This window comes from Urocitellus parryii, chromosome 2, assembly GCF_045843805.1.
Source record: "Urocitellus parryii isolate mUroPar1 chromosome 2, mUroPar1.hap1, whole genome shotgun sequence".
Lineage (NCBI taxonomy): Eukaryota > Metazoa > Chordata > Mammalia > Rodentia > Sciuridae > Urocitellus > Urocitellus parryii.
Genome location: NC_135532.1, coordinates 226631839 through 226658985, shown reverse-complemented (window position 1 = coordinate 226658985; position 27147 = coordinate 226631839). Strand labels below are relative to the sequence as shown.

General features: G+C 37.9%; 1 protein-coding gene across 1 annotated transcript in view; it reads left to right on the top strand.

The window, feature by feature from the left end:
* Positions 1–2868: 2868 nt before the first annotated feature.
* Positions 2869–27147, top strand: part of LOC144253331 (uncharacterized) — a 43945-nt gene continuing 19666 nt past the window's right edge. The window contains exons 1-2 of the mRNA XM_077795449.1: positions 2869–3521; positions 27065–27135. Coding sequence (XP_077651575.1) covers positions 27133–27135 — 3 coding nt within the window. The 5' untranslated portion in view covers positions 2869–3521; positions 27065–27132. The remainder of the gene's footprint in view (positions 3522–27064; positions 27136–27147) is intronic.

Below are 27147 nucleotides of genomic sequence, written 5' to 3'. Positions count from 1 at the left end.
TGCTGCAAACCCTGGGCTTGGGGCCTCTCAGTGTCACCACTTGCTATGTGCACACGGAGGACCCAGCTAGCTCACAATAAACACCTCTTTGCTGCTTACATCAATCTTGGGTCTCTGGTGGTCTTTTGGGGATCCCAAATTCAAGCATAACATTAGCTCCAGAGACTCTGCCCCCACCCAACACCCTTCATAACCTCTTTTCCAGATTTTACAACCTCTCTTTCACTTCCTAGAAATGAGATCTGCTCTCTGGCAGGTCCACTCTGCTTAGTCTATCTGCTCTACAGCATCCCCACAAGGAAGCATCAAACCTAAACTCCCCACACATCAGATGAGGAGCCACCAGCCAGATGAAGACTGGCAGATCAACTTCACTCACATGCCTAGGCACAAAAAGCTTCACTACCTACTTACTTTGGTTGATACTTTTTCAGGTTGGATAGAAGATTTTCCTACATCCAGGGAAACTGCTGACACCATCACCTTTTTCCTCATCAAGCAGATTATTCCCAGGTTCAGACTTCCCACCTCCACCCAGTCAGACAAAAATCCAGCCCCCACTTCTCAGGAAACAAGCAGACCAGTGCCTTCCTGCAACATTCATTGCCTCAATCCCAGCACAACCACAAACTAAATTGGACCCTCTTCAACTGGGTGACTCAGTCTTACTTCAGGAACTGCATTCTCAGTCATTGCTGGATGGGACCCCATACAGTCATACTTACTACCCCAATAGTGACCAAGCTTTTAGGCATTCTCGCTGGTACCATGTCTCCCACCTAAAAAAGGCACCTGTTACAAATATCCAGTCTTGAACTTCCACCACGCCCATCAAACTCAAAATTTCTCACCAATCCTGTTCTTCTTTTACTAATCATTAAATTTCTTTTAAGTTTCTATTCCAAACACAGATGATGCTTTAACATCTAAGTGACATGGCACCAGGATTACACCACCCACTCTCAATTTATGGATCAAGGCGATTTTGCTTCCACTGGCTGAAATTGGGCTGTCACTTTTAACATTACTGGAATCAACAGAGCTACCTCTGATACTTCCTAGAGTCCTTACGACAGGACCAATGGCTGTTACCAAGGATCTCCTCTGCCCAAGACTGATTTGGTGCTATTGATAACTTGTGGTTTCAAGGAATTTTTATGGACTTTACCCCTGCCAAAAAAAAACTGTATATAGCCACTGGGTGTTATTTCTGGCTGCCTGGTGTTCCCTGACCTGTCCCTGAATATTCCTCCACTTTCTCTCCTAGGTCCCACCTTGCCCACCATTAAGCAGGATGTAGCCAGAGGATTTTATGATTTTCCCATGTCACTTAGAAAAACAAATGGAAGGAATGTTAGGTTCAGGACAGGCTGAACCATGTTGTCTGTAGGGCAGGCTTAATGGATGTTAGCTGCAGGATAACACATGCACATGCACCCAACACCCCCCCCACCACCTGTCTGATCCTTTATCACCTGTTTACATCAAGTCTGAACACTCGACCCCCACCCATCTGGTGCAACAGAAACCCACATCTGACCCCTGTCCCATCTGCCTCAAGGCAGAGAAGGATACCCTTAGCAACTACTGTGTAATCCAATCATTATCCACCAACAAGGCAGCTTGGAGACCCAGAGATCCCATTAAAATTTGGCTTTAAAAACTCTCTCCTGCAGGGGGGGGGGCATCTCTTGTTCTCTCTGTTTCAATCTCTTGCTTCACTCTCCCTTGCTCTCTCTTTTTTCTCTCTCTCCTCCTATTTTGCACTGCTGCAATAAAGATCTCTTGGTCATTCCGAGTGTTGTGGTCACTTTCCTTTCACTTCCACCCCTAAACTATCATTTGGCCCTGTGTGAGAAAGCAGAGGTGGGCTTAGAGTGACCTTTGTACTCCAGGGGTTGGGTCACTCGCCCAAGGAAAGTGAAATGCTGGAGCCCAAGCCTTGCCTCAGGCAAAGGAAAGTTTGAGTACCCTTGAAGCATGGGATTCCAGTCTGGAAGAGTTAGTTGTCAACCACAGAACCAAGGCTCCTCTCCCTGGTATTGAACGTTTATCAAGCCCACTTTGCTACTGAGCAGTGAGGTTTGTACACAACAGAACTTGCCTACAAACATAAGTGAATGTGGGTGCGATACTTTCACTTACATGTAGAAGAGAAATAAAGAAAGGACAATATATGACATGGATTGCAGTCTCACTTATAACCAGAAACTTCAGCACAGTGGTCACACAAAACTATTTAAAGGTGACTTGCAAAAAGAAGTTATCCTTCTTTTGTTTGGAGGGGAGTTAATACCAGGGATTGATCTCAGGGGCACTCAGCCACCGAGCCACATACTCAGCATTATTTTATATTTTATTTAGAGACAGGGTCTCACTGAGTTGCTTAGTGCCTCACCATCCCTGAGGCTGGCTTTGAATTTGAGAGAGTCTTGTCTCAGCCTCCAGAGCTGCTGAGATTACAGGCATGTGCCACCACGGTCCACTTCTAAATCTTTCTGTCTAAACTAGAATCCTTTTTTTTTTTTTTTTTTTTGCAAAGGTCAAGAATGTTTTATTGTGGCTTTGGGGGTAGGGGAGCGCTGGGCTGCCCTGCACCCTGAGCAATTGTTGCGAGCCCGGAAGTGGTGAGAGGGAGGGGGCCAGGCCTGGAGGCTGAAGACAGCTGGCCAACCAGGGCCCTGCCCATTGGCTGCCGGGTGGGGCGGTAACCATGGCGACGCCATTGCTAAGGGCGTCACTCTGGCTGTTTCAAAAATCTCCCAGCAGCACTTGGGAAGGGGAGGGGAGAGCGTCTGGTGGGGGAGGGGAGGGGAGGTCCTGGCCCAGCGGGGATGGTCCCCCTCCACATTGTCACATGTAGGGCCTGGGCGCTCACTTGCAGCCCTTGGGCACCTTGGGGACACTGGGCTTGGCTGCCTTCTTCAACTTCTTGCTCCCAGCCGCTGCCTTCTTGGCCTTGCTGCTGCTGCTGCTGCTGCTGCTGCTCTTGTTCTCGGTGGCAGCGGCCTTCCGGGTGCTTGCTTGTCGGCTGTGGCACCCTTGGTGGGTCAGGGGTCCGCGTGGCGCTGTGCTGCCTGCTTCTTGGGTTTGTGCACAGCAGGCGCGGAAAAGGGGCCCACCGTTAGCTGGCAGCCAGCTTTTGGCAATTGAACTTGAAGGAGCAGGTGGAGCCTGTGCCCTTGACCTGCAGTAGCAAGTCATTCTGCACCAGCTTGCACAAAGTACTTGAGGTAGGTGCGGCTGTTCTGCTGGTCGAACCTCACCACCTTCCTGGTCTCTGCATAGATGCCCGCCAGCGACAAGCTTCTGCTCGCCCAGCCTGCGGTCTCCTCCACCAGCTGGCTGTACTTGCCTGGCTGGTTCTTCCTGCGGCTGCTCTTATGCTTGGGGCCACCATGGCCCTTGTCGCTGCCCCCCCATGGCCCTCTCGGCGGGCGCCCAGGAGCGGCAGGGCCTTCTCCAGCTCCACCAAGGTGGTGGCCAGCGGGTTGGTGGCAGGCGGTGCCAGGAAGAGGAAGGTGAAGGGGGGGGGTGCTCAAGGCGCGGGTCCTGGGGCTGGGCGGCATGGCTGGGGACAGATGGACGAGCGCCATCGGGGAGCCGGGGTGGGAGTCTGGGGCAGCTCTGGGGCTTAGGGAGGGCTCAAGCTTGGGTCTGAATCTCCTTGCGGTGCCACTGCTCTAAAGCTGCCTGCCTTCTGGACGTTGTGCTGCACTCTGCTAAGCTAGAATTTTTTATTCAGAAGATTCCTATACAGATCTTTGTCCTTGTGTAAAACAAATGGAAGACCAGTGTTCATCAACATGAGGACAATTTTTTTGAAAAGGGTTTGAGGGAAACAAACTTCTTGGTGCTTTTTCGTGAAAGCACATGGTGGGCAGTTAGAGGTTAAGTTGTTCAGACAACACAAGCAGAATTTATGGGATATGGATTATTTTTGTTTCTTTACCCTATTTCTGTAAGTCTGTAGGTCCACTTATAATTTTTTTCAAATGAGACATCCTTAAGTTGAATTTCAATGATTCATAGTTGTTATAGTTTTTATAAGAATGTATTTGAAAACATTTGTTCTCTGTGTACACAGTTTACGTAGGAAACTAGCTCCATGATATTTCTTGGCTAGGAAGCCTGTATAAGGACTTTTTCAATCTGATACTGAGGACAGGTTTCATGGGAAAGTCAATCATATGAAGGTTACATAACTTTTTCCCCCCTGGAGCTTTGCTTATCCAAGTGTGGTCCTATGTCCTGGAGCTTGTTTGAAATGCAGACTGGTGGTGTACCTGAACTTGTGGGAAGATCCAGACAAGATATGTGACTCTCAGACTTGATGGTGTTACCAGGATCACTGGACTATTACAAAGTTTCTGATTCAGTAGTCTGTGTGGGAGCCTGAAAATTTTAATTTTAAGAAGTTATCACATGATTCTGACGCTGCTGGTACTTGGAGAACCATTATACTAGAGTCTCCTCATTTTACACTTTTCTTCCCTTTCCAAAGTTCTTACTCATTCAAATAGATTTTTAAAAACAGATTATCATATTCTTTAACTTGATTGAAGATGAAAAAAGCATTTTTTTTCAATGACCACACCAAGATTGCTTTTCAGCATCTAATTTCAGAGCAAAAACTCTTTAAACCTTAGTTTTAAGTCTTATTTATGGGTGTCTCTTTCTCTTCTTTCTGTAAGTATTCTTTTTAATGTTTAAAAATTCTTTTAATGTAGATAACATATTCTTATGTTTCAAAAGTTAAAATGACACAAGCATGCTTGGGAAAATGTGATTTCCAACTGCTTTGCCCCCCTTCACCCCTCTTTTTTAGATAACCACCTTTAATTTATTTCCCATAGATGTCAATTGTTTCCTTTTATAGTAGGAGAAATGCCAATGTACATTATATATATATATATATATATATATATATATATATATATATATATATATATAATGTAGAATACTATGTAAGTAATTCTATCCTATGGCTTTTTCTTTATATGCTCTTGAGATTTTTTCCTATTAGTATTTATTTAGAAAGAATATAATATTTGCTTATAAAAAAACACTTAAAAAAAAAAACAGCTGTGTTTAAACAGTGTCTATTAAGTGCCTTGTTTACTTAGCCAGCCCCCCCCCCATGGGTGTTTTGGTTGTTTCTAGTTTTACCACAGACCATACTATGGTGAAACAGCTTGTATACATATCATTTTATACATGTGCAAGTACATCTGTGGGATACATTCCTGGAAGTGGGATCGTTGTGCCAGTGGGCAGTGCATTTATAATTTAGTTAAATTCTTCTTTTCTTAGGTGTTGCACTGTTTTAAACTCCCACAAGTACAGTTGCTCCTCATTATCCACTGAGGATTGGTTTGAGGACCCCTTTGTGGATACTGTAATACAAGGATGCTTAAGTCTCTTATGTAAAAAGCATAGTATTTGCATATAACCTATGCACTTTCTGCACATACTTTTAAATCATCTTTAGATTGCTTAGAAGACCTAATACAATAAAAATACCATGTAAATAGTCATTACACTGTATTGTTTAGGAACTAGTGACAACAAATAGTTGGTATGTGTTCAGTATGACAATTTAAAAAAAAAAATATTTTCACCTATGATTGTTGAATCCAGTCTGAATACCACAGATACAAGAGGGCAGATCGCAGTGTATGAGAGAGTTCCTATTTTTTCCTGGCACCTTTCCAATGTACTGTGTACAACCCTTGAATTTTTTAACAGTTTTATAGATGAGAATTATCAATATAGAGTAGTTTAATGTGGATTGCTATCATTATTAATAAGGCTGAGCATATTATGCTTAAAAACTAATTGTATTTTTTTTTTCTTGTGAACTCTCTGTTAATGAGTTTTTTCACATTTTTGTTTTGGGTTGCTTTTTTCCCATTATCAATTTCTAGAAATTTGTAAATTGGTGAGATTAGCCCTGTGTAATATCAATTCTAGTTTTCCCCAGATTTTCACTTATTTTTATTTACCTTCACATATTTTGATATACAAAAGTCTTACATTTTTTTTCTTTAAATTTTACAGTTTATATTAATCATTAAGGTATCTTGATTTTTTAAAAAAAATATTTCTTTATTTCTATGTGGTGCTGAGGATCAAACCCAATGCCTCACAAGTGCTAGGCAAGCACTCTACCACTGAGCTAAAGCCCAGCCCAGGTATCTGGAATTTTAAGTCACTGAAAGGCCTCCAAGGTTTTTAGAATTTGCCCATGGTTTGTTTTAGTACTTTTATGGTATCACTTTTACATTTAAATGTTCAAATTAGGATTTATTCTGGTGTTCAGAATGATGCATAGGTTCAACTTTATATTTTTCTGTGTGTCTGTTATTTTCATCTGTTGCTTTTAGAGCCCTTCTTTGAATCTCTTATGGTATTGTTAACTTTTGGAGGTATTGGGGTGTCTCTGAGTTTTGTATTCTATTAGTCTTTTTCTTCATATATCAGTATCACATTAGTTGTTTTATAAAAGTTTTAATATCTTTTAAAACTAGTTTCCCCTTGTTGCTTTTCATATTTTTTGGGAATTCTTGCTTGCTTATTTTCCCATGAGTACTTTTGAACTGTTTTGTCTAGTTCCAGAAAAACAGAAATCTAAAGGAAATAAACATCAGATTAAAGGTATATATTTAAAATCTATTTAACTTCTCCAAACTTTTTTTTTCAGGTTTTTAATAAAGGTACTATGAAAGAATGTAAGACAGGAAAATAATTAAATATTTTTACTGTGGTGTTTTATGATTTTACATTTTAAAAATTCTTTAATTCTTCTTCTTCTTCTTCTTCTTCTTCTTATTATTATTATTATTTTAGTCTGCTTCCTTAATGTGTAAAAGGGTTATTGTTTTAGGAGTGTTTGAGTTCATACAGCCTCTGGGTAGTAAGGTGGATGCCAATAATGTGGGCTGTTTGAATAATGATGTTTGTCTTTCCCTATCTCTTTGACTCTAATATTTTAATTTCTATTATCTTGTCATTTTAAAGTGTGGTTCTGAGAAGGAGGTCCTGTGTTACATTTACTTGCAACATTCAATGAATTCTTTCCTCTTAAATAGGAAGATGAAAAGATTTGAAGTAATTTTGGTGATATAGAGGCACTTCTTTCTCTTAAAATTTGTTGTGATTTTTTATTATAATAATTAGCAAAATTTTTACCCATATAAAACAACATGATGACAAAAGTAAGCCCTCAACTCCTGCACAAAGAAATGGCAACCATTAACTCACTTTTGGAAACTTATTGTTGGATATGAAAGTATATATAAGACTTTAAATACACAGCAGTCTCTCTCTATATATGAAGCTATGTGGTCATTTTTATAGTATTCTATATATATCTCCATTTGGGAGTTGAACCTGATGTGCATAATCATGGGTGATAATTTTACTGGCTACCTAGTTTTGTTTTTTAAATTATTTTTTTAGTTGTCAATAGACCTTTGTATATGCAGTGTTGAGAATCAAACCCTGTTCTTCACACATGCCAGGCAAGTGCTCTACCACTGAGCTACAACCCAGACTTGCCTGCCTAGTTTTCTATTATTTAGAGGCATCATATTTTATCTAGCTACTCCTTTCATAACCATTTAGATTGTTACTTGTTTTTCTTTCTTGTTAAATATGGTATATTGATTATAGTATACTTATTCACTTATCTTCTTAGAGGTAAAACTGCCAGGTCAAAGATTATATACATTTTATATATTGATAAATATAGCTAAGCTGTTATCTGTAAAAACTGTCCTCCTCAATGTCCATGAGAATCCTATTTTCAAAACCCTTGCTCACACCAAGGTTTGTTAATCTTTTTAATCTTTGCTAATCCAATAGGGAAAAAAAGTACATTTTTGAGATAACATATGTTTTATTGGTACTGGGGATCGAACCTATGGGTACTTCACTAGTAAATTAGATCCCCAGCACATTTAATTTAATTTTTTTTTTTGAGACAGGGCCTAGCTAAGTTGCTGAGGCTATCCTTGAACTTGTGATCCTCCTGCCTCAGTCTCCTGATTTTCTGGGATTATACGTGTGTTCCATTGTAAACTTGTGTTATTCAAAGATTTCTTTCATTCAACATTCTTATTAACATAAAGAATTCTCTTCCTTAACAATATACTAGTGATTCTTACTTGTCAGATATTCTTACACATTTAATATGATGAAAATATTTAAATATATTGAGTTCTTTTTAGGTCTTTTGCCTTGATTTTAACTCATTGTTTTTTTTTTAATTTTTTTAATATTTATTTTTTAGTTCTCAGCGGACACAACATCTTTGTTGGTATGTGGTGCTGAGGATCGAACCCGGGCCGCACGCATGCCAGGCGAGCGCGCTACCGCTTGAGCCACATCCCCAGCCCTTAACTCATTGTTAATATATGAAAATTTGAGGGTTGGGGATATGGCTCAAGTGGTAGTACACTAGCCTGGACTGTATGATTCACTGGGTTCAATCCTCAGCACCACATAAAAATAAAATAAAAAGATTGTGTCCACCGTGAAAAAAAAAAAAAAAAACACCTAAAAAGGAAATATTAAAAGCAATATTTGAAAACTTGATCAACCAGCTATAATTGCTTTGAATACAGAATGTTTTCTTCTGCAAAGAGCAGTACTTTTGTGTTTTATTCACCTGAAGGAAAGCCTAAAGTAACTTTCAAAATAAATTTCTTAACAATTTTCAAACAGGGATCCCAATGGCTGAATAGCATACAGAATATTATTTCCATAATTGGGTAATAATATAGTTTTTATGAGTTATGTAAACTATATGATTGTGCGATCATCTCTAAAATTATGTGTATCTCTTCTGTCCAAAGATTTTATCACATCCTGATGTAAATATGATTTTTAATTTTATGTTTGCTTTACATTTTATTTCAATCAAATAAGAGTTACATATAAAGATGACCTCACATGAAGCAAATTCACAACTTTATCATTGACCTCCTGTTTATTCTTTGAACTGTCTTCTATATATAAAGTACATCTAGATTGCCTTTCCTGAGAGTGCTTTTTTTTTCACTTCAATTAACTTTGTTTACTGAATAACCCAAGGCTGGGACAATATGGTCCAATTGGCGATTTATTCACCAGTTTTCTTTTTTCTTTTTTTTTTTTTTTTTGAATTTTTAATATTTATTTTTATTTTTTAGTTCTCGGCGGACACAACATCTTTGTTGGTATGTGGTGCTGAGGATCGAACCCGGGCCGCACGCATGCCAGGCGAGCGCGCTACCGCTTGAGCCACATCCCCAGCCCAACCAGTTTTCATTTAGCACTGAATACCTACCTAAATGGTAGGCATCCACAGACACCCAAATCATTATTTACTTCTTTGTTTAATTTTATGGTACTGGGGATTGAATCTAGGGGCACTTTACCACTGAAACACATCCCCAGCCCTTTTGTTTATGTTTTTTAAAATTTTTAGACAGGATCTTGCTAAGTTGCTTAGGGCCTAAGTTCCTAAGACTGGCCTTGAATGTAGGATCCTCCTGCCTCAGCCTCAACCTCCCAATGGTTGATGTATATTGTCATTATTAAGTTAAAGATGCAAAAGAGAATAGTATACATTTTTTTAAAGAGAGAGTGAGAGAGTAGAGAGAGAGAGAGAGAGAGAATTTTTTAATATTTATTTTTTAGTTCTCGGCGGACACAACATCTTTGTTGGTATGTGGTGCTGAGGATCGAACCCGGGCCGCACGCATGCCAGGCGAGCGCGCTACCACTTGAGCCACACCCCCAGCCCCAATAGTATACATTTTAATTTAGAGAAGACTGTGGTGAGCCGTTTCTGTGTACTGTGGCCGCCATTACAAGATGGCGCTGGTTTCCGCTGTAGTGTATGACAAACAACTCCTTATCAGAATGAGTTGGCGCGCTGTGACTTGGCACCCTATGAGAAAAGTCCACGTGGCAGTTGTGCATTGGGGCTTGATGTGCTTTATCAAGGCTGGGGCGCTCGGGTGAGGTAGTAGGAGTAGTAGGAGGAGTAGGAGTAGTAGTAGTTGTAGTAGTAGTAGAAGCTAGAAGACATGTCAAAATAAAGGCCTGAATAAACTGCTGAAGGAAGAATCCTGTATCACGTCTTCCTTTGCCGTCTGGGGGTCGTGGCAGAAGACTAACATGGTTTCTTTTAAATTTAGATATGCATAACTGTATGGCACTTGCTGCCATAACATTCGATGGTACTTTATTTCAAATTTTGATGTGGACTATATTTTATTTAGTTTTTAGAATCACATAAGTCCTGTATTTTAAATCTTTTTTTAATGGGCAGAGTAAGTATTTAAACTTAGTATGCTGCTGGATCTTGTTTAAGATCTGTTTATGTTTCTCAGTATAGACATGGCAATATTTTTCACAATATGTTGTTTGAAAATAATGATAAAGTAAATGCCCCCCAAAATAAAGTAAATATAATTGTATGGTTCACATTTTTTAAAATAAAAGCAGAAAATTAGATTGCCAGACTTTGAGTAGAATGAATAAGTTTTTGTCTGAGACTTGCCTGGGAAGCTTTTCTGACTCCTAAACCAGTTTTTCACAGCCAAAGTAAACAGAGACATGGGACAATTAGTGATTTAACAGATTTAAGCAGTATTTTAGTCTCTATTTTATACACTTTATTTCTATTAGAATGCAGGATTCTAAAGAATACATGTAACTTGTTTTAATTATTATTTTTGCAGAAGTTATTTGCATGTGAAACTTTTAAATCAATTAAATAATACTCTAGCAAGTTTATTTGCACTTTATTTTGCCTAAAAATTGTTTCTTTTTTAATATTTATTTTTTTAGTTGTAGTTGGATACAATACCTTTATTTTATTGATTTTATATGAGGTGCTGAGGATTGAACCCAGGGCCCTGATGTGCCAGGCAAGCACTCTACTGCTGAGCCACAACTTCAGCCCCTAGCAAATATTTCTTAATACATAGTCTGAAATTAAATCAAGGCAGACTTGAAATTACTGAGTCTTCATTACTGGGCCAAATTAATGAGGTTTTCCTGGACTTTTCCTTGTGCTATCTTATTGTGACTAATGATGTAATCTTGTTTGTTTTCTAAAATATTGAAGTTTTAGGTTTTTGAATCTTTTCTGTGGGAGTACAGGAATTTGTTTATACAGTGCCTTTAATTTTACTTATGAGTTAATTTCTTTAATTTTGTGCCATAAAAACTACTAAAAATATTCCTGGAAAGTGAAGGATTAAACAGAATTTGTAATTAAAAATGAAGGCCTTTTTCTTTATTTCTTCTGTTAGCTGCAATTGTTAACATTTTTATACTACATTTAAATGAATATTAAGACTTTATTACAGGGCTGGGATTATGGGTCAGTGTAGAGTACCTGCCTGACATGTGTGAGGCACTGGGTTTGATCACCAGCACCAAAATAAATAAATAAATAAATAAACAAACAAATAAATAAATAAAGCAATTATGTCCATCAAAAACTACCCCCTCCCCCAAAAAAGAGAAAAGACTTTATTACATATTAAGTGGGTTGGATTTTCTGTATTTGAAACAGTTTCTTTCTATATTAGGCATAAAGTTTAAATTAGACTGGCAGAGTAAGTGGTCATTTGATTGGAAAGTTGGGTAGACAATCTTTGGTTAGTTTTATTCTATAACCTTCCAGCTAATTGTTGAATTGCATGCTCTTTTGTTCTTTGCTCTGTCTACTTTTGATCTGATTTTATGGTTGGTTGAAATAGGGATTTATTGGTAGGAACATAGATTATTTTCTGATTTAAATAGATTGTGTGTTCTTCTGACAGCTTATTCTGTCACAAGCAGATTCATTCAACCAGACCGTTGTGCAGAGGTGTTAGTATAGGATTTGGGCAGCCATTTTAAAAAATAACAGCTTTATTGATATATAATTCACATTACCATCAAGGTCACTCCTTAAAAGTGCAATTCACTGAGTTTTAGTATATTCACACAGTTGTGTGCCTATCCAGCTATCTAATACTGAAACACATTTGTCATACCCAAAGAAGACCCATGCCCTTTAGCAGGCAGTCTCCACTCACTCTTGTATCCATGTAGGCATGAATCTTTATTTCTTTGTGAAATTACTTGTTTTGGACATGATATATATATAAATGTAATCATTCAATATATGGCCCTTTGTATCTGGTTTTTTAGCCTGTTTTTGAGGTAGCACATATCAGAACTTCATTCCTTTTATTGCTAAATAGTGTTCTGTTATGTAGATACACTACAGTTTGTTTATCCATTTATCAGTTGATGGATATGTGAGTGACTTTCACTTTGTGGTTCTTATGATCATGCTGCTGTGAATATTGGTGTTTTTGAGTTGACTTCTGTTTTTTGCGGGGTAGATACTTGGGATTGAAATTTATGGGCCATAAGAAACTCTGCCAGACTGTTTTATAAGGTGACTCAACCACTTTATATTCCCATCAGCAATGTTTGAAGATTCCATTTCTCCATATCTTTGCCAACATTGTGCCATGGTGTTTTTCCATAGTAGTCATCCTAATGGGTATGAAGTGGCATTGCATTGTGGTTTTTATTTGCATTTCCCTGATAACTAATGATATTCAATATTTCCATGTACTTGTTAGCCATTGTTTATCTTTGTTAGACAAATTCCTATTCAAATTCTTTACCCATTTTAAAAATTGAGCGGTCCTTTTTTTTTGTTTAGTTTTAATAGTTCTTCTGTATTCTGGATATACACAAATGTACACTTATCAGATATGTGAAGTATAATTTTTTTTTCTTATTCTATAGTCTTTTCATTCTTATAAGGCCAATAGGTTTTTTGTTCAAGTCCAATTTACCAGTTTTTTGACTGCTTATGCAGTTTTCTCTGAAATTTCGTATAAGTTAAAAAAAAAACAGACCTTATTTCTCAACATCTTCCAATATTTTTTTTCTACAGAAACAATAATCATTTAGTTAACTACACAATGGGTTAGAGATATTTAAAATATTTTTTGTTTTCAAATATTTTCATCACATTTAATGGAAGAAGCCCAAGTTTTCTAACTTGATATCCAGTGCACTTTAAAAAAATCTGCTTAGCCCAGAATGCACACATTATTCTCTAAATATTTACAGGTGTCTAATGTATTCTGATGACTGGTCTTGGAGATCCAGGGATGCTTGGAACATGGTCCTGTCCTTAAGGAAGCAGAGGTCATGTGCCAGGCTACAGATTTCTACAGAGGGGAGTGGCACCAGTGGAGAAACAGGGGAACTGTCTGGGTGAGAAAGCCTCTCAGGGAGTCAGTGCTGGTGCTCTGTCTGCAGAGATTCATCACTGATCAGAACCTTTTGTTATAGCCTATGATTCTTCCTTTCAGACATTTGCTGCTGCTGTGTGTTATGTACATTGGCACCAGTTATTTGTAACAGCAATATTTAGGAATTTGATGTAATGAAATGTAGACATCAATGTGATGACTTTGATACCTAGAAGCAAGCTGGAAGAAAGTCACATTTTGTTGATTTCTTTAGGTTTTCAAGAATGGGAACTTTCTACTTTCTAATTAATTTGGTGTGGTGTGTGTATCTGAGCTCCAGACCAAACCCAAGCAATTTTGGGTAGTCAGAGCTAAAATGTGAGTCAAAGAGGAACAGCTGTTTGACTGGAAGGAAGATTGTATATAGACATTTGGGCGAGTCCTGTTAAGGAATTTAGATCTTTCTTTAATAATGGAGAGCCATTGATGAGTTTGGATGTGTGTGGGGAACATGGACCTTCCTGTTATCTGTACCACAGAAGCTGTTTGTGAGGACTAGAGACAGGAGACTTGTGGGGCTGTGGGACGAGAGCCAATAAGGACCTGAGCTAGGGCACTGCTGATAGATGTGGACACAGAGATTGGAAATGTTTAGAAGGTGTAAGTCAGGATGCTTGGATGCAATCAACCATCATAATTTAAAAGGAGGATTACTGAAGAAAGAAGATTTCTGAAGAAAGATTCAAAGGAATGAAATGCTACAGAAGCCAGCATGATTTTAGGGCCTTAGGGGCTAAGGGACAGAGCAGGGGCCATACTCAGGCTCTCCCACAAGAGGGAGGAAAGAGGGTCTCCTTCCAGCTGTGCTTTTTAAAATCCCATGAGCACTCTTTTTTTTTTAATTTATATTTTTTTTAGTTGTTGATGAACTTTATTTTGTTTATATTTATGTAGTGCTGAGAATCAAACCTGGTGCCTCACACATGCTAGGCTATTGCTTACCACTGAGCCACAACCCCAGCCCCCAAGAGCACTCTTAGCCTTGGGTTTTGTGCCCCCTGTTCGGGCAGAAGCTTTGCTGGGAACTCCATGCCCTCATCACTAGCATTTCCAGAATCAGGGAAGCAGAGCCATCTGTTCCTCTTTAGTTATTCAAGTTGGCTTGGGCAGATGTTAAGATCTGAAGATGAAGATTGGGAATGCCTCAGAAGTTTGTGGCCTGGGTAGACCATGATGACAGCATTTCTGTGCAAGAACAAGGTTCACAAGTGAGTAGACTAGAATGCAGGAAGTAAACAGAGTTCACTTTTAGACCAGCTTAGTTTTGGATGTGACTTTCAAGATGTTATGTTTCTGTTACAATTCACTTGACTTCATTCACTAATAGAAGCCTCTCTAGGGATTGGTTAATTTCTTTGCTATGACTTTCCAGAGACTAGCATGGATTTTCAGAGGTACCTTTATTAGCTCTTAGATAAAGTCATTAAAATTTTTATAGTGCAGCTTATTCTGTTTCTATGTTTTCTGACTTTTTTTTTTTTTTTTTTTTTGTACTAGGAATTGAGCTCAGGGTGCTCAATCACTGAGCCACATTCCCAACAATTTTTTTTTTTATTTTTTCTTGAGACAGAGTTCTGTTAAGTTGCTGAAAGCCTCACTAAATTTCTAAGGCTGGGTTTGAACTTGCAATCCACCTACTTCATGTTTACAAGCCACTGGGACTATAGGTGTGTGCCAACAACCTGGCTGAGCAATCTTTCTTAATTAACAAAGAACAGTAGATGCTGTTTAACTGTTCTTGCTCTTATGTTAGTGAAGTCTGAATTGAAATTTCTTTCTGCATCTCAAAGAGTACAATATAGTGTACAGCAATTCTAAAAAGGTAGAAGTTATATGGTTTCTGTAAACTTCTTTTCTGGATGTAATCCATGAAACATCAGTGTATGTAGCAGTTAAATAGGAATTTTTGTCAGAGGACAGTGGATGGCTGGGCTGGCACTACACTGTTACTCCAACAGCATCATTTAAACACCAGCATTCTGGGCTGGAGATGTGGCTTGCCTCACATGTGTGAAGCCCTGGGTGTGATACTCAGTTCCACAGACAACTCATTGTTCTGTTTTCATTAATGAAATACAAAGTCATTTTTGGAGGAATGAAGGATAAATTACTCATTTATATATCTTATGTGTTATAACATGACACAAATCATTTGCTTATGTGATAAACACTGCTTCATTTAAGATCAGAATTTTTTTTGAATATTTAAAATATTTAAAGTCACTTTAAACATTGTCAGGATTGATAATAGCATTGCTGGTAACGCCATTCCATATATGTCATTTTACTAAAGAGATCTTGATCTTTTCTAGCTTTGCAAGATATGACAATGAAGGCTAGCTAAATGCCAAAACTTGGAAGATAAATTGTTGCCCACACCAGCTCTGCCACTATGTTGTTTCTCCTCCATGCCAAGGCAGATGGTCAGATTAAGGTGAATTAGAGAAAAATAAATTTGCTGAGATTAAATGGGAGGTACTCATGGTGGGATGAATCCATATTCTCTGGCAGGTGTGGTCTTATTTGGGGCCCTCTTGATAAAAGATTCAGGATATACTCTGTGCTGTTAATAATGGGAAGTAGCTCAGTGACCTTGGACAAGTATATTAAGGTTAGTGACACTGTCTATAATATTCTCCATTATAGCATTGTTGTGAGGATGAGCAGAGCTGCTGCATATCAACTGCTAAGCACAGTGCCAAGATCATTTCAAATTATAAGTAGATCTTACTCCACACAACAGTGTTTTTCTTCAAAGTAAAATGCAACAGGAGGGCAGTAATTGACAGCAGAGGTATCACAAGGAACAAATTGGCTCTTATCTTCAATGGAACTCAAGCTGTAGCAGGTATTATTTCACAATTTTAATTAAAATCAGTATCAGAGGTGAGATGTTGGGGCTGGGGATGTGGCTCAAGCGGTAGCGCGCTCGCCTGGCATGCGTGCAGCCCGGGTTCGATCCTCAGCACCACATACCAACAAAGATGTTGTGTCCGCCGAGAACTAAAAAATAAATATTAAAAATACTCTCTCTCTCTCTCTCTCTCTCTCTCTCTCTCTCTCTCTCTCTCTCTCCCTCTCACTCTCTCTTTAAAAAAAAAAAGAGGTGAGATGTAAATTTTCATAATTTTAACTATAAGCAGTTAAATTTCTGTGCTTTTTTCACCAATTTACCTAAAGCAAGCCATATTCATTTGTAAAACTCCAAAAATCAATAAATATAAGATGCAATAACTGTATACTATGGTTGGTTTCATCTTTTGTTTAGTGGATACCGCTTCTCAGTGAAGGTGAGAATACTTGGATATTGTGCTTGCTGAGCTCATGGTCTAGGTTCCATGGTTACTGAACACTCAGGATTAGTAGTGTTTAATGTAGATATGAATTTGGGTATGATGTGTTTGAAACACGTGGAGAGTAATCATGTCAGTCAAAATTTACTAAAAGCTTATTGTTTAGCAAAATTGTACTTTGAGAACACAAAACATGACAATTCTAAAGAACCTGAAAAAAATTAGAAGAGTAACTTTCTAAGGGAATCCAAAGCACATGCCATCCACAGTTATCGCTGACAATTGATTTTTATAGATTTTTGTGGATATGGCATGATTTTGTTGGGTTCTTTTTTAAAAAAATTATTAACTAGTTCTAATCAGTTATACATGAGAGTAGAAAATGCTCCAATTCATTGTACATAAATGAAGCAGGTGTTGGGTTCTTTTAGAGAAACAACCTTAAAGGGTAGTATCATTGCAAGAGAAAAAGATAGTGGATGGTTTTCAAATGGATATGCTTGCTAAGCTGTAAAATGTCTTGAATATTGTGGCAGAGCTCTGGATGGTTATATTTATGATGAATAATTAAGGTTGTATCTTCTATAAGATATAGTAATTTCCATTCTTGGTCCAGTTATCTGAGCTCAGTAATGAAGAATATGCTGTTAGAGTATTATATTTAATACCAGCTGTTAGAATATTTACTTAAAAATTCCTGTTAGTTATTGGTATTTAAAAAAATCATTTGGGGTCTGTCTTCACATCTTTTTATATTTCTAAGCCAGAATGACCTCTTAGAGCTGGTAGACTCCATACTTGCTGTGTGTAGAATAATTTTTAATCTTTTTTCTGAGTTCACTTAAAATGTGAGTGATACTTGTCATTTTGGAATTCTAAGCTGTTAGGATACAGTTCTTCAGTCATGTAATCATTGAAATTTAATATTTTAACCTTTTATTAGAAGAGTCAATGTTCTAGGCTATGGCCTGTTTCCATTGCTATTCTTTCATCATGTGATTTAAGTGTTGCTAAACTTTACAAATTATTTCAAAAAAAGACATGGAATAACTTTGTAATTTTGTACTGTCTATTCTGCAGGAAATCCAGCACTTTCAACAGTGCCATGCAGAGAGCACATGTGCAGTAAATATTTATTTGAATTAGAGAATTGCTTTAGGGCAGCTTGCAAAAGTAATGTTTTCAGTATTCAGTGACTGAGCCTTCAGTACTGGTAGTTTAGCTAAACATTCAGACTTCATTTGAAGCCAGTAAACAGACAACTGTGCAATCCAGGGAGACAAATTTCTTTACTTTTCTATCCAATAGTAATTTTCTTTTACAGTCATGTTTACATAGAGTAAAGGTCAAAGGAAAAGGTGACTTTGGAGCAGGTACTTGAATAAGTTTGCTACAGTGAAAGATTTTTGGTATGCTGATGAGTAACAGAAATCCACTAGGCAGCTCTTTGGTCAGTCATATTTCTTAGAATGCTGCTGCTCTTTTTTGCATTCAAAGCAAGGTGTGGTTAGGTGCTGAGCAACTTGTTGAGGCAGCTTGTCTTCCCGGCCTCCTCATGATGCACTTGCAGTACGCACTATGCATCCTGCTGACTGACAAGGCAATCTGCCAGCCCCAGCCTCATGTGCTCCTGGTGTGTTGCAGGCTCTGCAGGTGGCTGGGAAGGTGAGGAAGGATGGCCATGCCTGATGCAGGCAGTCTGTGCTTGTGGACTGCCTTTGTTCCACTAGGCTGCACTTTCAGAGCACAGGTTCAAGGATGAAATTGTTGAGTATTTCTAGATGGTGAGAACAGCATAGCAGAACTACTGGAGGCCCTTCTGGGCATAGGATCTTTCATACTTGTAGGGCTGGCACTGTCTGACCAGAGTCAGAAGAAGGAATGCTGTTGGTATTTCATGAAAATATGGCCTTGGACAAAGTTCACTTGGACTGGAGGAAGGCTCTGTTTGGGAACTCAGTGGTCAAAGACCTGCTGAGAGGGTAAGAAGCCCAGTCCTCTTGCCTGAATTTACCTGGAAAAGATGAAGGAGGCATCTTTGAGGTTCCATGTATTGTAGATAAGAAGTGTGACTATCAATCTGGATTTGATCCTTAAACAGTGCTACGTGTGGGAGGAGGGGACTGACCTCTTGGACTCGTGTCTCCATTTCTTTCTGGAGAGAACAAATCTGACTTCACAGCTGCTGCTGAGATCAGGCAGTGGGGGGGTGGGGAGCTGGTGCTTTGTGGTCCTGTGCTCAGGTCATTAAGCAGTCAGGTTAAGTCCACTAGCCACCGATAGCATCCTGGCTGACCACATGCTTGAGACCCAGGGCCTCAATGCTGAGGAGCCTTGGACCAACTCCATGTGGCAAAACTGCACTCAACTTCACATGAGGATTTGTGTCTCACTGGCACACCTAGGCAGTAATATCCAGCTTTGAACATCTGAACACACAAGCTAATTTTCATGGAAAAACTGCCCTGCCAATGTCAACTGCATCATCCTGGCTGATGGATCCTCTTCTCATTTTAAGTTTGAGGAGATTGAGGCATGGACACTAATACAAAATGCAGAGGCCATGTGAAAAGACAGCTGTGATTTCAGGCATGAATGCTATGGAGCCCACTCTCTTTCTCTTGTGTTATCCTGTCACCATGTCCCTCCTTGGTTTTGGGAAAGCCTACTTATTGCAGAGTGTATAAGATGGTGGAGTGACGTATGGCAGTCTCACAAAGCACTTCATGTGATGTCTCTTTCTGCAGAATTGGGTGGTGGGAGGCAAAGCCATCTTCCTAATAGCCAGGGAAATAATGCATTTCACACTCACTTGGCAGGGGCCTCTGCCCACTGGAGGCCAAAGAGAAATGAAGGACAGAACCTTAAAAGACAAAGTGATCTTTTCCAAACCATGACCCATTCAAGGGATTTTTCCAGGCAGCACTTTGAGGAGCATCTCTGTTTTGTACAGTGAGGCTAATTCTGTGTTTGGTCCACAGATATCTGATGTCCCATTATTCTTTATCCTGACCATCACTTTGACTCACTACTGGGCATCTCCTCCAAGACAGCTACCTGTGGGGCAATAACTCATCCCCATGAGAAAATGTGAGACACCAAAAAGACCAAAGCAAAAAACTAGTTAAGAAACTACAAATAATAAGTAAAATCGATGGCCCTTGTTAGCTTTAACAAACTGATGGATTTCTTTCCCCATGAAACAATGAAAGTTCACGTGGATTACCCAGTAAGTTTTGAAATAGAGATGACAGTCATTATTCCAGGATATCAGGTTAAAAACATTCTTAGGAAACATGCAACCTTGTTAATTATGGTATGTTTTTCTTCAAACTAGAGTGAATAACAGAGTAAAGTTTACTGCCTGACCCTAAATCTGTTACTGCTCTGCTCTTCATAATCTCACATTTGTATTTTACCCATAATGTGCATTTATCTTCCTCAGGCGGATTGATTTTCCTGTGAGAAAGATACTTGCTTCAGTGGGCACAGCAGGTCACTCTCAGGCTTTATCATGATGTGCTCACCAGGCCCTCATGTGCTCACACATGAACTTCACACCCATCTTTCCTGGATGTACAAAACCACATCATCACTAGATTCTTAGCCATGAAAATTTCTTGTTCCACCTTTGCTTATGAATTTGATGAAAGGGGCTGACTCTATGAATTGTTGTCTCTCCTCAGAGTTTCTGGTGATGCTGATGATGGCAATGATGGTGATGATGATAAATGTGATGGTGGTGGTGGTGATGATTATGGTGGTGGTGGTGGTGGTGGTGGTGATGATTATGGTGGTGGTGGTGGTGGTGGTGATGATGATGATGGCAGTGGCAATAATGATGAAAATAATTATGATGGTGATTACAGCAATGGTTATGCCAATGATAGTGACATAATGTTGATGAGAATGATGTCATGAAAAGCATGATGAGGATGTGACGATGATGAATGTTAGCAGCTGACATAAATTAGATTATTTTATCTTTCTCATTGGGCAGAGTCCAGCCTAGATTCTGTTGCCCTCAGACTTGGTCATGTGATCTGTTTCACCAGTGAAAGGAGAGTGGATTCTTTGAGAGTCGTGATGAGATTCCACTTACACATTACGGTTTCTGTTGGAAACATGGCCTCACATCTCAACTCTTCAGAAACAGGTTTAGGTGGAGAAAAGGGTCAGTAAAATTGGGTGGTATGTGCTGAGTTCCTGTGGCAGATGTTGATTCAGGATTTGTCTGAACAAACATTTATTGAGCATCTCTGTTCTAGGCATTGGGGATACAATGTAATTGGAGCGTATAATTTTGAAAGGGGGGAGAGAGAAAAGTAAATATAGAGTAGATCAGGAAAGGTAAAGGCAATGGGCACAATGTGGGGGGCACAGAGATTGTCTGTTGGAGACAGGGATGAGCGGGGGGAACCTCCAGACTGTTGAAAAGCTCATGTCCAAGCAAAATCCAGAGGGAGTGAGTGGGTATCCATGTGATAAGTGGAGACGGGAAAGTTCTAGAGAGAGAAGTGGAATGGCAAGGGCCCTGGGGATAACATAGAAAGCTAACCAAGGGGGACAGTCATGAATGAGGAGGCCACGAACTCCAGGAAGGGGCTCCATGGGATTTCTAGGGCCAGAGACTCTGCCACCCTAGACAGCACTTATCCATATTCAAGAGTCCAAGAAGATGATCAAAATGTCAATACACAGGGAACCCTTAATATTCAGCTAATCCCACTCCACTGTGCATACCTAAGCTGCCCCTAGTACCCCAGATGGCTATGTCCCAGCCTGTGGGTGCAGCCCCTTGTGTCCCTGCTGGGCACCTTCTCTCACTTGAGGCTTTTTTTTTTAACAGGATTCCAGCCCTAGAGGCCTTGTGCATCACATGATCAGATCACCACCTGATACTCTGTGACCCTCTCCCTCACATCTTCTCCCCAGTTACATTCCTTTATTTGTCGTCTCTGACTCTTTCTGTTCCACTGTCTTGTCTCCAACCTCCTTGAGTTGTTAGTTATTTTCAGCCATTTCAATCTCCATGGATATGGGTTGGGGAGGAGTAGAAGTCTCACTTGAGGCTCTAACTCACATGTTCCAAATGTCCCTGTGGTGTGTCATGTCCTATCATCAAAGGACCCTGGAATCTTGCAAAATAACTGCCAGCATTCCAGCAGGCCTTTGTCGCCCCGTGTAGCATGTCTCTTCCTTGTTCTGATTTTCAATTTTTCCTGTTCTTGAGTGGCTTCAGATGACTCTGTGGTTGCTCCATGTGTTTGCTCCTAAATTACATCTTCACTAAAGACAGAATACCATTAGTTCAAAAGCTCATGAATGCCAAATCCAAACTTATTTATCCCTAATTATTTTAAAAATATAGATGAAAGTAAAAAAATTCTCACCATTCACATCCCACCTGCTTTGGGCACCTAGCATCTAATGTCCAATTAAAAGATAGTGTGGTTAAGAGACCCCAAGGTGATACCACCCTTCAGATTTTTATAACCCGTGCCATACTACTAGCTATATTACCTGGGCAAATAATTTCCAGAGACACTTTCTCTGACTCTCTTTTTCCCCATGAGTTCACTTGAAATTCTCAACTTTTGGATTATGGCTCTTTGTCATAGTTCCCTGAGCAGTTTCGGGCTGTGAAGGGTGTTATTTTTTTCTTTTTCTTTTCTTTTCTCTTCTCTTCTTTTCTCTTCCTTTCTTTCCTTCCTTCTTTCTTTTTTTCTCTTTCTTTCTTTCTTTCTTTCTTTCTTTCTTTCTTTCTTTCTTTCTTAACTAGGAATTGAACTAAAGGGCACACTTAACCTTTAAGCCACATCCCCAGGTTTTTTTTTTTATTTGTTTGTTTGTTTGTTTTTTAACCTGGTCCCTCTAGGTTGCTTACAACTTTACTAAGTTGCTGAGTCTGGTTTCAAATATGTTATCCTCCTGCCTCATTCACCCAAGCTTCTAGAATTACAGGCTTGAACCACCACACACAGTGAAACATAGTTGTTGTTGTTTTTTTTTTTTTTAATGAGACCCCTCTCCCATAATTGTATTTTTATGCCTTATAAGCATCCAAAACCCTCAAATTTCTTACAATAGTCAATTTCAACTCCATCACTCCAGAAGCAATCACTATTTTTATATTTTCTCAACTGATAATAGTCTGTGCTAGAATTTTATATAAAACACAAGAGTTTATGTGTTTTTATTTAAATGAACTTTAGTTATCTTGTTTTATTATTAATTCATAGTACATCTAACAGTAAGGCATTGAAGGACTTTACTAAATGCTATTCAATGTATAGGTAATTTGGCCAGAGTGTATTTAATTTTCTATTTGTAGACTCCAAACTATAAATATTAGGTATTATGAATAAAATGTTACTAAATGCTACTTTTGTGATGTATGTCTTCACTTCTCTTGGGTAAAACTTCAGAGTGGAGGTTTTGGGACTCACATTTGGTGTCTATGTTCAATTTTAGAAACAAAAATGGAAAATACAAGTTTGTTTTTCAAAATGTTGGGTCCATTATATATACTCAGAAATATCACAGAGGATTTCCAGTTGCTCTGCAATCTTGCCCACATGAGGGGCTATTAGCCTTTTGTATTTTAACCAGTCTAATAAATATGTAACAATATGCCATTCAGATTTTAATTTGCATTTATCTGAAGACTTTTTTTTTGTTCTTACTGATATTCTGTACATCTTCTTTTATGAACCATTTTCTAATCTTTTGTGCACCTCTAGGAAATGGATTATGCCTCTTTATCATTGTTTTAAAAAATGTTTTTATATATCATTTACCAGAACTTTGCAAAGTATTTGTTTTGTAACATATTGCCTGTAGGTGAGTCAAAAAAGTATGACTATGAGCTATATATTTCCACTTAAAAATTCAATTTGTATCTTACTTTTTTGATAATTTTATTGTTTTACCGTACAAAACTTCACTTATTTTAGGAAAACAAAAACAATCACATGAACAAACAGCTGTAGTCTTATAGAGGTCTGCCTTAAACATATCACAAGTGCTTCATGCCAACCTCTGCTGGAATATCTAATTGAATCTTGACATTGTCCATTTGAAGAAATCAAATTTAACGTTTCCCTATCAAAGTAAATGTAAGCCTTAATGTTAAAACTAGATAGAAAATATACAACAAATGTTGGTAACATGAACTGTGCTAAAGAACTTTTAAAGAGGGAAAAAAATTTATATTTACTATTGTATTGGAAATTATTTTCCAAATATTAATCTTTTCACCTGGTGTGGTCACCATTGGTATGAATATTTCAATGACATAATATAAAAAATAATTTAAAAGGCCTGGGATTTTAAACCAATCTTTTGATCTGAACAGTATTAATCATGAACCTGGCCTAATTCCAGTATAAAACTGGGAGACATCTTGTCAAAAAGCTATAAAAAGTTTATTTTTATTTTCTGTAAGAAAACTAAAAATTCTCTTTGGCCTGACAATATTTTGATGTTTTAAACTTGTTTGGAATTTCTACCTGTGCTTTGAATTCAAATATGCCTGGCTATCCCTGACCAGATACAACCTTCTCTAAAACCTTACTGGTGCCTCATAAATCCTGGCTCCCGCTGACCAAATAACAACTCTCTCTAAATCTCAGTGGCAGCTCATAAATTCTAATGTCTGGAGTTGAATTTATTCCCTACCTTGAAATGTTGAGACATGTAGATCCTTAACCTGCTATCTGCCTTTGTTTTATGCTTGTCAAAATCTTGTTAGCTGTATAGTACCTGAGACACCCACCTTCTTTGTAATATTTTGTGCTGAAAATATTTTTTCCTGAAGATCAGAGGGTGATCTCTAGCATGGAGTTTTGTAAGAGACAGTTCTGGCCAGGTTTGTGTACATAATACAATCTTGATTTAATTTAATTTCAAATTGGAGTAGGTGGTCTTTTCATTGTGTTCTCATTGTAAATAAAACCAAAGAACAAAACAAAACTCCTGTAAATGAACCAGGTGCATAATAATAGCCATTTTTACTGAAAGCACTGTATTCATTATAGAAATGATATAAGCTTAAAAATTAAAAGATAGCTCAAATATCAAGGGAGTTTAGAAGTTAGAAATTTTTTCTTTCAGAATACAGGTGGCAAAATAGGTAGATGGAACATGTGCTGAGAGAAATCAAAAGTCTTTGCAGAGGTGGCAGCAGAGATTTGAGTCTTTCTCAGGTCTATATTTTGCACAGAAGAGAAAATGTGAAGCATAACTATATCAAGTAATGTGCAAAAAAATCACAAAAATATTTATTATAAAAAATCATATCTACAGAAATGTTTCTAAAGAAGCAGTTTTTTTGTCAGGAATAAACATTTGGACACGAATGGAAGTTTTGGTACTATTTTTAAGTAGTTTTACTCATAGGGAATAATCTTTATACCATTTCTCCATTTTACTGGTTGGAATTAATTACAATTTATATATCTGCTAAAAAAGATACTGAGTGCAGAAAAATATTAATTGCTCATGTTTAAGTCACCTACATCATTTGATCTTTCCCTTTTTAAATCAAAAATATGCATCTCTTAATAAATATCTCTATCTCTGTATATTAGCAGCAACTCAGTCATAAAATATACTATGATAACTTGTCTCCTCATGTACTTACAGACTATGAATTTGCTGCTTAGCATTTAGATATAATTTTCTATGGTGTTCTCTACTTATTTATGTCTGTATGCCAAGTTTTATTCAAGCTCTAAGTATATGCCTTAATTACTCTGTGTAGCAATGTAGGATCCATGTCTTATTTGTGACACATTTTTCCCAGAACTGTGTCTAAAGGGAAATATGTACAAGATGATTATCCAGGCAAAAAATATCTATCTAACATTATATTTTATTATATATATATATATATATATATATTATTTTTATTATTTAAAAACACACTTTGTTCTGAAACTACAGTGATACTACTGTATTTTAGCTTGAATTATTTGTGAGAAACAAACAAACAAAAAAGACATTTCTCTTTGTTGGCTGGTGATTTTTTTCAACCTCAGGAGTCTCTTGAAGAATGGCAGAAATAGATATGTAACTCCCTAGTTTGAGGCAGACCCATCAAACTAGATGATGTTTTGCTTCTGCTTTCTATCTTGATCATTAGAAACATACATTTATATTCACATGGAACATTTTTGGAATTCTGTTCTGTTAGTTCTTCTAAAAATTAAATGAAAGTGAAAAAGAATGCAGGAAAGATAAATAATTAATTTCAAACAATTCATTTTAAAAATATTTTTTTCAAATTACCAAAAATTCTTAAAAGTTAGAAAAGTTAAAAGCTTTAGAAATAGCCTAAGGCTATTTTCTCTTTTGCTCAGGAGAGTAGACTATATCTCCAACTCATTCCTCTCTAGAATTGTACTGTGTGCAAATATGAAAAAAAAAATGTGCTAAGATGCCCCCCGTGGCTTATAAGTTTTAAAATCCTCACAGGGGCTCAAATGTGCCATTTTTCTACTTTACAGGTACAAAATCTGAAATTTGTATACTTAACAAACATTTACAAGACTGTAATTCAAAATGACCTAAAGAATAAAAAAAATTGAAGAACTGACCCACTGAACATTAATCATAGGGACTTATAATATTGAAGCCATTATATTAAATGTCTTTTTATCATTGTCACAATTTTCCATATTTATATCATCAATATATTAATCAAAATTTTTACCCACTTAATAACAAATCTTAGTTTCTATTTTAATTGTTTTTTAAGAAAAAATTTGTAGTAATTCATATTAATAATTTAATGTTCATACTTGTTAAAGTATGAAATATATACTTTAAAAGCTATGGCTTTGGCAAGTGAAAAATCCAGCCTAAATTCTTCTTAAGATTGGGAGCCATCTCATCACACAAGCATGAAAAGTTAATTTCTGCTTCATTATAAATTACTGTGATTTCTAAAGTTGCTTGAAATGTCTGCTAGTGCCTTGAATTCACCCATGTCTGGTTTTCCCTGATGAGATAACAACCCTCCCTGAAACTTTAGTGATGACTCATAAATTCTGGCTTTCCCTGACCAAATGACAACCCTCTCTGAAACCTTAGTAGTGCCTCATAAATTCTGATGTTGTGATCTAAACTTACTCCCTAAGAGATGAACAATTTTAAACCACTAACCTTGTACCTGCCTTTGTATTGTGCTTGTAAAAATCAGGGTTGTTTTCCCTGATAACAACCCTCCCCGAAACTGTAGTGATGACTCACAAAGGGCTCTCTGGTCTCAGATGCAATATACATGATCTGGAGCCCCTTCCAATCAAGAGCATTTTGTGGGAACTGTCCAATTCTGTGTGTTGTCAGGGAGAGGAGGGTGGGCTTTCACTGTTACTTCTTATCTCCTAAGTCCTCTTTTTTTTTTTTTTTGACATTTGTCTGGACTTGAATCTCATACTTCAGAGTCACAGGTTGCTCTCCTGTGCAGAAACTGAGGATCCCAAGGAGGCCCAACTGCAGAGAACCAGGAAATGGTGAGTGTGTAT